Consider the following 14,756-nt stretch of genomic DNA (forward strand, 5'->3'; position numbering starts at 1 on the left):
TGCAATCTAGCTGCCTAGCTTTACACATACACCCATGGGAATTCAATGCACAGATGTTAGGTGCAGAGTTTTGTGGGTAGAGCTCAGTTCTCTCTCTCTTTTCTTTTTTTTTAAAATAAAATGCATCCCTAAGGGCCAATGGAGTTTGATTTTCATTGTGTTTTATTGGATATTTTCACTAATTATATTCACAAATATTCTGCCACCAGGATGACTAAATTGTTTAGTGGACAGAGCTTGGGACTGGGATTCAGGTTTCTTAGGGTGAAATCATGGTCACATTGAAGTAAATGGGAACGTTGCCATTAACTTGTGTGGGTCCAGGATGTCACCCTTAGGTCTATTTTTTACATTACCAATTACTCTGTGAGACTTTGGCCAATTATTTAACTTCTCTTTGTCTTAGTTCACAGATCTATGCCTATTATAATACTTACCTTACAGGGTTATTGAGATGGATATTTAATTATAAATACTTGTATTATTATTTATTAAACATGTATACCATAACCACAATGTATTTTTTGTTTATCCATCTGTTGCTGAAATCTGATACTGTCCCTGTGCTCAGTCAGGTGTTCTTTTAACTGTTGATAATTTACTGGAACATAAGCACTTTCAAAAAGATACAGAAATTACATAAGCTAACACAAGAGAGATGTTCTTCACTATGCACCTGATCCTCTAAGCAGCACAGAAATAGTATTTGTGTGTCTATAGCTAAAAATCTCTCAGCATTTCCACTTCTAATTCACTCAACTAATCTGTCATAATTTGTTCTGAGTTATTTGCTTATAAATTCTCAGTGAAAGGTTGTTTGTTTGTTTGTTTTTCTTGAATCCAAATATGGTTAGATCCATCTGCTTTTAATATCTAGGGGAAACCTCAGATGCACATTCAAGGAGAAATTTGGCATGAAGAGCCTTAAAAAGGGAAATGAGTGGGTTTTTTAAATACATTTTGTGCTCCAGTCACAAATGGCTTGTTTTGTTTAAAGAAAATTTACAGACAGTTGGTTTTGCAATGGAGTTGTCTCTTTTGGAGAAATACACTGTAAAATGACCATCACTGAGTTTAAAAATTATATCTTACATTACCACACATGCATTATAGCCAACTTTCTTTCAACAAACCTTTTATAAAGCTAGTGCACCAGCATATAACCCTTAGATATATTCCCTTCAAATAGAATGAGTCATTTTATAAAAGATAGAAATGAATGGTCTCAGTGCGATCTTTATGGCCAAAATCCTATCATACAGTATGATACCCATACCAGAGGGTGGGGGGCAATCATAGAAAAAGTAGGGGTACGGCAGGTTTTCTCATTCTATCACGACACTTTTCACAAGGACACAGGGAAGAGCAGGTTTCTTGATCACTCTGATAAGATTCTCAACAAATATGATAAATGCAATGGTGTTTTTCTGTGATGTGGATGACAATGCATCCATGGGTAGCGGACTTAACTAGTGAACTATTTCTCATAAGCTACCAAATGATCATTGAAGAGTAATGACTTTCATTACTGTCCAGGGCCTGATTTGCATTAGTGACCCAGAAGTGAAGAGCTCTGTCTCCTATTGCAAGTCCTTTTAGTCAACCAGTCTTCATCCAGTAAATAAGCTAATATGTAGGTGTATTTTAAATTCCTGAAATAGGCAGTTACTGTGAGAATATAATTATAAATGCAATCTACACGTTGATTTTCTGCATGCTAAGATGGTCTTTGTTGTTTTTTAAGATGGATTTAGGCCTCATAAAGGATGCAGGACAAAACTGCAAACGGAATTTTTTTATCCACCAGACTGAACTGACAGTGGAAGTATAAACTTTCACATGCTGCCCTGCCAGAGTGCCACAGACCTCTTTATTTTATTTCCTTTAGATCACAGAATAGTCAATAGTGACTTTCAGATAGTTCAATCTACCAGTAAAATCTATATGGTGGTCTTGAGTGTGGTGTTGGATAATATAGTGTTGGTATTGTCTGAAGAAATCAAGCTGTACTGATACAATAATCAGTCACTGGGTTGATATACAGTAACTCCTCGCTTAAAGTGGCCCCAGTTAACCTTGTTTCGTTGTTACATTGCTGATCAATTAGGGAACATGCTTGTTTAAAGTTGTGTAATGCTCCCTTCTAAGGTCGTTTGGCAGCTGCCTGCTTTGTCCTACTGGCTTTGTCTATGTGTTGTATGCCCCGGTGGCTGAGCTGTGGGTGGTTGTGAACAGGGTGGACCACTATGCCCTTCTCTCATCAGCTCCTTCATCTCCTATAGTTTCTCTGTGCAGTTTTCAGCTCCGCAGGCTCGCAGTGCAGCTGTCCATTCCGCCACTGCCATGTCCGCTGCTCCTGCCTCTGCGTTACAGCTGCCTCCCCGAGACTACTTCTTGCTGTGTGGAGGGGAAGAAGAGGGACTAATGTCGGCGTTCCTCGCCCTGCATCTGCACCCCGTGTACCCCATCTTCCATAGACAAGGGGGACACACAACAAAATGAGGCATAGCCAGTGGTTTGAGTGTTGTGCCAATGCAATCCTTGAGGGGGCCACTGTAGGAACTGGGGCAAAATCAGTACTTGGTCCTGCATAGTGAAGGCAAGGACTGGACTCATGACTTCAGGGTCCTTCAGTTCTATGAGATAGTTATATCTCATATATAACAATATATGAGGGAGCTTTCGGAGGCAAGCCTGTGGTCGGTTCAGCTGGCAGATCTAATTAACAAGGGTGTACTTCTGACCCCACTTTTCATACCTTCAAAGGGGAATGCGCATCTCTCTCAATTCACACACACAGAGTAGTGTCCTCGTCTGCCCTTCCTCCTTTCCTGCTGCCTTGTACGATAGAGTGTGAGAGTTAACCCTTACGGGCTCATGCCAATTGCTAGTTCATCATTTAGCAGTAAGAATTCCTGGAATATCCACCCTCTGACTTCATCCACTCAACCAAGCTTCAACAATCAATCGATCCCAACCTCTGACTTCTCCCACCACCAAATTTTCAGTAAATCCATTATAATGTAATATAATAAAGGAAGAGTACACAGTGCACCTTTCTGTCCTACAAACAGACCATTATGTTGTGTGATCGTTGGAAAGCAAACTAAAATTCCTTCTAATCCTGCCGAGTCTTAGACTTATCTGTATTTTGGGGAATATGTGGTTTTCTGTTGTCCTTGGTTATAAGCAAACATTTATATTTTGGTTTAACAGAAACACTAAAATGCAAGAATACCATTGCATGTCTTTCCATGCCCTCCTTGAGTTTCAAATACTTATGTAATTGAAAACTTGAGTGTGGGTTTTATCCCGCAAAGAGTAAAAAAAAGAACGTTATCAGATGACATTGGTTGTTGGCTGTGCAGTAACATTTGAGTTCAAAAGTCAAATCTCATTATTTAAATTACTGGAGCTTTTGGCACACTCACAAGTGAATTGGGATTTAGGATGTGACTGAAAAACACAGTTCTAATCAAATCTCAAAAAGTCTTTTAGGTTGAAATTGATACACAGGCAAAATAGGACAAAGTTTAAGCCAGTGCTGCTAAAAAACATACGTTTCCTTGTAGAATCCTTTACCATCCTCACTTTCTTTAAGTACATCTGCTTTTATACTTGACATACCAAAACTTTAGACATTTGCAATAAAATAATCAAATGACAGAAATTAATTACAAAGCATGTGAATTAAGACTATATCTATTTAATAAGTTATCCCCATCTTAATACTGTCCAAAAGTAGAGGTTTGGGAAGAAAGATCTATTCTAAGATCAACTTGCAGGAAAGATAGAGGGATGGAAAATAGTTGTAGGAGAGTAAAAGGGGAGAGTGGTAATTTCAAGAGTCTTAGGATCTCCTTCATGTTTAAGATATTGTTGAAATCCTATTTTTTAAAAAAACAACAATGATTGACGAAATTCCTGTGAAATACAGATATCCTTGTAGATGAGAAGGACAATCTAACGGCAGGCAGGAGAAATTGGAAAGGGGAAGCTTTTCAACTGCCAATTAAACACAGATTTTTTGGAATCTCTGTTGTCAAGTACAGAGTTGCCAGCCAATATCTGGCATCAAGCATATCAATAAAAACACAAAAAAAACCCCAAAAAAACGCCAAGATTCTAAACACAGTGTAACAGAGCAATCTTGTGTAAGAGGAGAACTTCAAAATTTCCTAATCAAGGTGTAATATCGTTCCTGTTTACTTTCACCACAGTGCTAGTTACACTTGCACCTCTGTCTGGTAAATATGCACAAAACCAATACAGCTGTGGAAACAAATTCAGATTCAGTTAAATATTTAGCACAGTCTTGTATTTTAAAGCATTTCAGTGCAGATGATTCTGTCCCCATTTGATTTCCAGTGAGACTGATATAGATGTCTGGGTCTAGAATAACACAAAACAAATCCAAAGAAATCCTGTAATTTTATTTCTCCCAATCTAGCTGAGCAATATCTAAAAGTGCAGAAACATGCCATATATAGTGGCATTTCAGGCAAGTAATTTTGCAGATTCCAGGTGGCTAGATGCATACCAGTGGCTTTAGATGAGATCAGGGGCCAGATCCCCAACCAGTGTAAATTCACTTCACTGGCAATTTACGCCAGTTGAGACTGTTCCCTCAGATGTATTTCTAAACTCTCATACTGCCAGCAGTGTCTTTTATTGATTCAATATTGGTAGTATTAAGCATGCACCACCATGAACATTAGACAATACCTCTACACTTCCAAAGCCATTTTCAGGAATTGGAAAATTAGAGGGAATATTGATAATTGCTGGATAATATCAAATGAGGAGAAGACATTCTGCCTCCCATGTAGTTGTTTCATTTGTTTCTGTCAATCCAGTATCTGAAAAGGGATATAATAATCAGGCGCTTTTATAGTGGCTAAACGGTCTGTGAGAAGAGGTGATCAGAAGAACTGAAGATCATTTTATTAAAATGGACAAAATGTGGCAGCATAACTTATAATGTCTAATAGAGCTAAACAGAATGTAAGTACTGTATTTTCAATGTGGCCCAATTCACCTACAGACTGTGCGAGATTTTAAATTATGACTGAATTTATGAATAACAACCACTAATAGTTCTGCATATGACCAAATCTTGGGAATGGATTCTGTCCTTTAAAGGCTGCACTTCAGAGGGGGCAGCACATAATAGATAGTTTACATCACCTTTACGTATAAACAAGAACAGTCTTTTCCTAAACATCCTACATCTTTTCCTATACATGAGAGCGTTGGCCCAAAATAAAGGGATTACGTACCTTTCCTAGAAAAACTGAGGAAGATCTGATAAACTTGCACAGTTAATCATTGCTCGATAGTCTCTGATTTTATAGTAGGGGTTGGAGGAGCTGCTCTGTGGATAAATAAATGGACATTAACCTCTAGAAATGTTAGTTATTCTTCTTTAATAAGAAGAAGAGTAAAGAGATCAGCTACAATTCAATATTTGCTTTGTGAGACTAGTTTTCCCTTAAATCTCTCCTGTTATATATATGTAAAGCTCTGTGCACAACTGTGAAACTGCATAAACAATAGTGGGCCAAGTTCCGTGTGTGTGCATGAGGAGAGACATGGCTCAAGGAACACCTTTGCCCTTTGCACCCCTGAGCAACCCGTGGAGCACAGTTGCAGTCACTCCTCTCAGAGAGTGTAGACGAACACACCCAACAGCTTTATTGTGTCAAAGAGAGTGGAGAGGAGGCAGGACCATGGGCTTCCTGTGCATTGACCAGCCAGCAGAGTTAAATGGGCACTGAGGGGGAGTACACTGCTACTGAAATGGTACAGCAGCAGGCTTGCTTCCATTCCATATTCTTCTTCTCTGTCAATGAGGCAGAAATCCCCCTGAAGCCATCTCCACACCATCCCTAACGTAGGCAGAGCCATTAAGTCACAAATGAACCCAATGATAATTCATGGCGATTATGATGTGCAGCACATAATGTGTAGTGTGCCTGTCTCTTACACTGCACCTGTATGAGCCTTCACTAGACAGCAAACACAGCACATCATGATTATCTTGCTAATGGTGTTTTCCTACCTGTGTCGGCAGAAGTGAGTCCACATTCTTTACCAATGGCAATCACATCTCTATATGTTACCCCAATGGCACGCCTAGCCCCATATGTGCTGTCAAAGTAATTTTTTACCATTCTTGGAGGCACTAGAATTGGTTACTGTCAGGCACAGTAGAAGTAGAGTTCATAAGCATCACCAGTTTGTGTACAAATGAAGGGGTGTGATTTGAAGACAGTGGGGAAGGAGATTAAACCCTCTTTTCCTTTACGAAGGGAGTGATCAGCAACTTTTGTTAACTCTAATGTTTTCCTAAATTATCTTTTATTGTCTGAAAATGATGGCCCTGTCTCAGTCCCTGCAGCTGCCAGTCAAACTCACTTGATCAAGGACTTTGAAGTGTAGGCACTACAGACAGCCAAATATCAGCTGTCTGGAAGGTTACCATGTGGAGGTATTTAGTAGCACCACTGACTTGATTTGGACGAGAATATTTTTCAAGGAAGTATGTACTTACGTTTAAAGTGTAAGTGTGTGTGTGTGTGTGTGTGTAAACAGGTGCCAAGCCTCTTAGTCCTACTTCTCCTCTTCCATACAAAAGAGTTTAAACATTAACTGTAATGATGGCGATGGACAATTAACATAAGTACCATCACTCTTACTGTTAATCTCTTCTCATGAATGAAAAATGAGCACAACTTCATTTTAAAAAGAGATGTTAAAGGTAGGAAAGATTGTAGGGGGGGTTGTGTAAATATTTCAAACCAGCTATTTTTTAAAGTATGAATATTCAGGCTCTGGTTCCTCAGGAAACTCAGTGTGTAAGTAGGGTAGAGGAAACCACTTTGGGCTCAACCGGAGGCCTGCCTGACCAGGGGTGTCCTTGAACAGACTTCTGCCATCACCAAAGCCTGCTACTCACCCTCCCACTCAGCTGGCTCAGGAGTGGGAATGCAAGGGTAGGGAATGAGCAAAAGTTTGGCTCTTCCCTGTCCCCTGTCTCCCAACATATGAGCTGTGCCAACTGCTTCCCCGGGAGCAAAAAACTGTATTTCCATGAGTTATCCCAAAGATTTCTCTATTGGGTAATATGGTGGCACTAATACCATTCCCTCTTGTTGAAATTAGTTGCTATACCAATGATGTCTGCACAATTGATAGGCATGTTGGGAGCCACTTCCACCCATATAGCTGGTCCTAGTGTGGGTGAACGGCGTGACTTTCCTCAGTAAGATCTTGCATACCACAGTGATGGGCACAGTATAAAAACAGACAGATGAGTAGATAACTGTATGTTAATTAGAAGTCCCTCTTTTCCCCAGAAGACATCTACACCCAAGAGCTTTTTCACTTAACTTCATTGACTCGAGTGATCACATTTATGAAATGAGGAATTTCTCAGCCCCTGCTTTATTTGCCCTCATATAGTATTGGTGAACCTTCTTCTTTGACCATTTCTTTTTGCAGTAGACATTTGCAGTATTTTTCAGTACAAAGAATTCAAAAGTTGGGGGGAAGGGCTTTCAGGTCTTGGACTGCCAATACTGAAATATCCTTGGATTTTCATCACAGATGACAATTTTCTCGCTCAAGAAGTGTGCAACCAACATGAGGAAATTCTGTGTTAGACCTCATCTTCACAGATAAATAGGAACTGATTACAAAAATAAAAATTAATGGTCGCTTTGGTACAAGTATCATGACTTGATCACATTTATAATATGCAACAGAATAAAGTCTAAATCAGTAATATATATACTTGGTGCTTTAAAAGGTCCAGTTTCACAAAGCTGAAAACAATTATGAGCCAAAATCAGCTGTGAGGAAAAATTTAATCAGAAAAATGTGAATTATAATTAGGAATTGTTTAAGAATATTTCACTAGATGCCCAGAATGCCACAATTGAGGAAGAAGGCTGAATTGTTTAAAACACTGATCTGGTTTAGAGGGGAAGTGAAGGCAGCTATAAAAAAAAAATGTATAACAAATGGAAGAAAGGGAAAGTATAGTAGTGAATATAATTAGGAAACTCAGAATTGTAGAAAATGTATAAGGGAAGCAAAGGGACACAAAGAGGAATCTATAGTCAGTAGATTTAAAGGACAATAAGAATGCAGTATATGAGGAACAAAGGAATCCTGACAATAATGTTGGTCCATTACTAGATGGAAATGGTAGAATTATTATTAAATGTTTCTGTTCTATATCGGGGGAAAAACTGATGATGTAGTCCCATTATATGATGCTGATAATACTCTTTCCATTCCATTAGTATCTCAGGAGTATGTTATCTGGCATCTACTTAAGTCTGATATTTTTAAATCAGCAGGTATAACGTGTATCTAAGCATTTTAAAAGACCTGGCTGAGGTCTTTTAAATGCTGGACCATTAATGTTGATTTCAATAAGTCTTGAAGGATTGGGGGAAATTTCAGAAGACTGGAAGAAAGCTAATGTTGTGTCAATATTTAAAAAGGGTAAATGAGATGACCTGGGTAATTATAGGCCTATCAGTCTAACATCAAAACAGAGCAAGATAACGGAGCAGCTGAAACTGGACTCAGTCAATAAAGTATTAAAGGACGGTAATATAATGAATGCCAATCAACATAGGTTTATGGAAAATAGATCCTGTCACACTGTCCTGATATCTGTTTTTGATGAGATTATAAATTTGGTTGATAACGGTAATAGTGTTGATATAATATACTTAGATTTCTCTAAGGCATTTGACTTGGTACCACACAACATTTTGATTAAAAAACTAAAATGATATAAAATTAACATTGCATGCATTAAATAGATTAAAAGCTGGCTAACTGATAAGTTCTCAAAATGTAATTGTAAAAGGGGAATCATTGTCAAGCGTGGGTGTTTCTAGTGGAGTCCCACGGGGATCTGTTCTTGGACCTCTGCTATTTAACATTTTTATCAGTTGACCTGGAAAAAATCATAATATCATCACTGACACAAAACTTGGAGAAGTGGTTAATAATGAAGTGGACAGGTCACTAAACAGAGTGATCTGGATCATTTGATGAACTGGGCACAAGCAAACAATATGCGTTTTAATATGCCTAAATGTCAATGTGTATATCTGGAGCAAAGACTGTAGGCCATACTTCCACAATGGAGGCCTCTGTCCTGGGAACCAGTGACTCTGAAAAACATTTGAGGGTGATGGTGGATAATCAGCTGAACATGTGCTCCCAGTGCGACAGCCCAAAGGTCTAATGCAATCCTTGGATGCATAAACAGGGGAGTCTCAAGTAGGAGTAAAGAGGTTATTTTACCTGTATTTGGCACTAATAGAACCTGTGTCCAGTTCTCGTGCCCACTATTCAAGAAGGATATTGATAGATTAAAGAGGGCTCAGAGAAGAGCCACTAGTATGATTAAAGGATTAGAAAACATGCCTTTTAGTCATAGACTTAAGGAGCTCAATCTGTTTAGTTTAACAAAGAGAACGACTTGATTACAGTGTATAAGTAACTACATGGGGAGCAAATATTTAATAATGGTCTAGCAGAGGAAAGTATAACACAATCCGCTGGCTGGAAGCTGAAGCTAGATAAATTCAGACTGGAAATAATGCAAAAAATTTTTTTCAATGAGGGTAATTAGCCATTGGAATAGTGAACGAAGGGTTGTAGTGGATTCTCCATCACTGACAATCTTTAAGTCAAGATTTGATGTTTTTCTAAAAGATCTGCTCTAGGAATTGTATGGAAGTTCTATGGCCTGTGTTACACAGGAAGTGTAACATCATAATGACAAGATCATAACAATGGTCCCTTCTTGCCTTGGAATGCATGAATCTGTTATACACTGTGAAGTCTTTTTTGGTATGTTTTATTCTGAAAATGTTAGATGCCCAATCACTTAGAAGAGCTATGTTTTAGCTCTCTTAGAATGCACGTTTCTATTCTATGAGCACTTGCGTTTGGGGCTAAAGGGAAAGGAGATTGTAAGAATAAGAGTTCATTGTACTTGCAGGATTTTGCTTTAAAGAATCTTCTTCAGTTGGCCGTTTCAGCCAGCCTTAGATTTGACATATTTGGAATTTGTGATCTTTAAATATAGATCAGTTTTATACTTTGAACTATCATTTGTTTAACAAGGGTTTGTAGGGGGTGGGGAATGTTAGATACAGTCCTTTGAGTTCTAGTTTGGCATTGATTGGAGGCTGGTTTCATAAACTTCTAGCAAAGTGTAGCTAGAAAGACTTACACCATGTCTTGTCACATTAGAGATTAAAACAGCATATATGTTTTTTTCTGAGGTTTTGTCTGAAGTACTGCCTGTGGTAGCAGTCTAACCTGATTTATCAATACAATGTTGTGATTTAAAAGTACTCACTCCCATACTCTTCTCCTTCCACTGCCTCTACCCAAGAAATCTACCAAAGATATAGATTTGTAGCAGCTGTAACAGATGGTCACTGATGTTTGCAGTCCCTTCTAATTAATCAACATCCACTTGCAAGCTCCTGTTTTGACTGGAACTAAAAAAAAAATTCACAGATGATTAACAGGTCAGTGAGTGAAACTTTCAGTACAAGCCATGAAGCTGTTTATTACTAAGCCCTTTTAAGTACTAAACATTTTATGTTCTTTATTTTAAAAAAGTAACGTTCTACCCTTCAAGAGCAGGTATGTGAAATAATTGACATGCCTTAGACCACGGGATCAAGTTCATATTTACAGGACTATGACTTTAAAATGTCAAAAGTGAAAGCTTGCAGGGTGGGGGAGAAAATCTGTCACACATTTCATGGCCTCCATATCTTTTATGCATCTGGGTTCAATTACTGATTCACCTAAAATTAGGAAAGATAGCATTTTTAAGCCGCCTTTTGAGACGTTGAACTTAATTATTAGGTATGACAGGAAATTGAATTTCTCCCAGAAAGGGAATTGTTTACTGTGAACAGTCTGCTGCATGATGGTTTTTCCACTTTAAAACTGATAGTGTTAGAGATATGAGGAGTCCACGGTCATAACTGCTCTATTGACTTCATTGTCCCTGGTTCTGTACGGGTGTGCAGAGGAAATGGAGCAAGGAGCTATACCTTCTTCTGCTTTGCACCCTGCTCAAGGGCCAGGGATGACTTTAGCCCCTGGGGTTGGAGAAGTATAGGGATTTCTCCCTCCTTGCACAAACTACCCCAACAATGGAGGGAAGAGTTGGCCGGCTGCACAGGAGGAACATACTGCACCATCTGAGAGAGAATGAGACAACATCCACACTCCCCCTGTGCACAAGGAAACAAGGAAGGGATTGTACCAGCATCTAAATGCCACAGTCTGGCCCTGTGTAAATTGCAAAAGCCCAGTGAGTCAGCCACCTTCAGAATGTGTGTGTAGTTGCGGTTGTGAGGTATTTGAATAATCAGAGATATCACATTTCTGGCTCCTTTCACCTTCTAACATTTGTTTGCAGGTTCATGGTAAAGGACTGGGTTGAATTAAAGCAGGTGACCAAAGGCAGTTGCACTCCATGGAGTTTTATAGTGTCTGGGGTACCCAGTTCTTGATGAAGCAATGCATGCTGGGATCTGTAGTCTCCATTGGCCATGTCTGCAATGAAGATCTGAACAGCTGCAATATGTTCTATTTTGTGCAAATTAGGTATAGCCCTTATTGCCAGAATAGCTCTTGGCTCCTGAGCAAAAGGAATGAAGCAGAGGAAATGAAGCAATAGCCTTTAGCTGATGACTGCAATGACTAATGATGCCATTCTGTTAGCCAAACAGCAATGTGCTATGTTGTGATTGTAACCATTCTGTTTACATCTGACAGTGAGCCACTTATATGGATTTGGACTGATGGATGCTGAAGCTATGGTGCTGGAAGCAGAAAAATGGACAACAGTCCCTCAACAGCACATGTGTGTGGAAAGCACGGATCACCAAGCCAAGTAATACACATTATAATCACTGGTTCCTATATTTACATGTAGAGGAATTGATACAATATACCTTTCCTTGTGCTCTCTTTGACTTGCCCATATGAAAGTTATCCTGCCCTTGATACATCATAGAACTGTAGGGCTGGAAAGGACATCGAGAGCTCATCTAGTCAAGCCCCGCAGCCTGGGGGAAGTTTGTTTTCTCACTGTATGTGCCCAGCCTATTCTATGGCTACACAGAAAATATCAGTCTTCAGGCCTACTTCAAAAATGATAGATGTATTTCATGGGCTAGATCCTCAGCTGCTGAAAATTGGCACACTTCCGGGAAGCTATGCCAGTTTATACCAGATGAGGATCTGATCTACTGCTTGTTAATGATATTCACTATCTAATACATAGTAGCCAAAATTATTTAAGCAACAACTATGGAGCCAGGCATTTCTGTGAATTAACAAACTAATCCTGTGACATTCTCTGATGCCATCAGCAAATCTCAGCTGGTCACTAAGATTATGCTAACTGAGATGCCTGGTAGGTAACTAAGATAATGCTAAAGTTTTATTTTTTAAACTAAAAAATAGTAGTCTGACACTGACCAATAAATGTCATACAAGGATGATTTGGTTCGATTCTCCAGAGAGCAAGCCTGAAACAACTTTATTGTTGGTATATGTTTATGTCATAGAACAATACGGCCCGACAGCCAGGTCCACTCAGTATACAAAGCCACTGGCTGTTCAGATAATTCCAACCACCATGTGATCTACTTGGAGCATGTGGTTGTGCGCATCACTATCACCCATCCTCGGCGTGGAGACTTGGCAATTTTCCTAACCTCTCCTTCTGGAACAAAGTCGCAGCTCTTGGCTAACAGGTACAGTAACCCTATGCAACTTTGCACTCCAGTCAGAGCTCAGAGCTGGGGTGAGATTGTAGCTTACACAGAGAGGAATCAAATTGTTGTCAGTGTGTTAACAGTTATAGGCACCTAATTACTTTGGCGAGGGGAGTTGGAGGGATGGGGGAAATGAAGCAGTAATTAAATGTGAGGACTGTAGTCATTACTGCATCAGTATAGGACTAGACTAGAGCAAAGCTGTTATAGAGTGTTATCTTTACAGCAGGAAGCAGAGTTTTTTGACAGAACCCCTCAAAGCTGTGAGCTCAGCACAGAAGCAAAGGAAATGTTGATCGTCTGAGTGTTATAGGAGTGTAGCTGAATGGGGGAAAGTCTTCTATAGACAATTAATACATAATTGTTCATCCCTCCTTCCTTAACACTTCCTCCCAAATAATAAACATAGGACAAAATGGCCTAATTCCTCTGTAACTGTTTTTCTCATCAATTCCCCTTCCATTTTTCCTTCTGCCAGAGTATATAGAAGTGGTCTCCTCCACCCACAAAAGGCTCTTGACAGAATAAGAAAGAAAACATGGTTATTGTTATGAGTGGGCATGGCACTGTTGATCATAAAAAATTGTTGACACTCATATGAGATTTTTTAATGGGCATCTCTCAAGTGGACCCACGTTCCTATCTCACTGTTTCCATAGAGTTGTGATGGATACCTGATGTTTGTTACTAGGCCTTTACCATGCAGCGATCCACAAGGCTCAGTCTCTCTCCCTTCCTCTTTCAGCTCTACATGAGACTGCTTAGAGAAACTGGGAGACGCCTTATCCAGATCCGACAGAGTGTCTCATTCTCTGAGGCAGCTCCTCCATCACCAGGATGCCCCAATGCCTAGAAGTGATGTGTATCACTATCACTTACCCTCAGCATCCATCAACAGATGGAAGAAGAGCAGTTGTCTTAAACCCAGCTCATGAATAATGTCAGTAGGAAGGAGACACTCTTTAGAGACCCTGCCAGTACCTTATCCTCACCAAAACTTTAACTACCAATCAATGGTCCAGGGAATCTCATCAGATCACAGATTTTCAAAATGGAGTAGCACCTCAGGAGCCTCCTCAAACTCCTTGCTAGTCCCAGCCATGCAAATAGCCACAGTGGCAAGGAATGCTTCCTTGTGCCTCCAGCTGGCCAGAAAAATGTGCCCTTTCTTCTCATACAAGGATAATCAACACTTTTGCCTGGTGACTCACCACATTAGTCTGCTGTAGTTCTACATAGGGTTGAATGCAGCTATTGCACAAAGGCTGAATTTAGTGCAGCATGTTGCCTTAGCAACAACAACCAAAACTAGCACATCACACCTGTGCTTTGTGAAGGAGGTATATATTGTCATCAAACTTGAAATAGTTGCGTGTGAGGATAAAGGCACAGAGCTCAGCAGCCAGTTGTGCTGTGGCATCATCAGGGATACTGTTCCTGACAGCTAGTATTCCATCTGTGTGTGGGATGTTAGTGTAGAGAGCCTCTATATCCCATGTGCTATAGGATGGTGTTTCTGGGAAGGTGACCATGCATTGTATTCCTCAGGAATCAGTGGTGTACGATGAATAGCTGGGATGCTGTGCTATAGGTCGAGGTAGAGAGGTCCACATAGTCAGACAGTCCTTGCAGTGAGAGTGCCAATGCCGAGAGGATGGGGCTCAGGATTCCGGGTTGTGATCTGGGTAGTAGAAGAAAATCCCTGGTTCGTGGCTCTAAGGTAGCTGATTTGTTCTCGGTGTTAGTGTAGTGGAGTGTCCCTTGAGTAGATGGTGCAGTCTTAGTGTAATTCCTCAGGGGAATGATGTGTGATTATGCTGGTAGATTCGGTATGGGAGAGTTGCTGGGCGGCTCTCTTTGGTAAGTCAGACCTGTTCATGATGACAACAGCACCTCCTTTTGCAACCTCTT

The 14,756-nt window shown here is 39.9% G+C and overlaps 1 protein-coding gene across 2 annotated transcripts in view; it reads left to right on the forward strand.

Moving 5' to 3' along the window:
- Positions 1 to 14,756, forward strand: part of PCSK5 (proprotein convertase subtilisin/kexin type 5) — a 297,459-nt gene that overhangs the window by 175,236 nt on the left and 107,467 nt on the right. For both annotated transcript variants that reach the window (XM_032774960.2, XM_032774962.2), the window contains exons 11-12: positions 11,839 to 11,956; positions 12,636 to 12,824. In XM_032774960.2, the coding sequence (XP_032630851.1) occupies positions 11,839 to 11,956; positions 12,636 to 12,824 (307 nt within the window). The remainder of the gene's footprint in view (positions 1 to 11,838; positions 11,957 to 12,635; positions 12,825 to 14,756) is intronic.

This window comes from Chelonoidis abingdonii, chromosome 6, assembly GCF_003597395.2.
Source record: "Chelonoidis abingdonii isolate Lonesome George chromosome 6, CheloAbing_2.0, whole genome shotgun sequence".
Classification (NCBI taxonomy): Eukaryota; Metazoa; Chordata; order Testudines; family Testudinidae; genus Chelonoidis; species Chelonoidis abingdonii.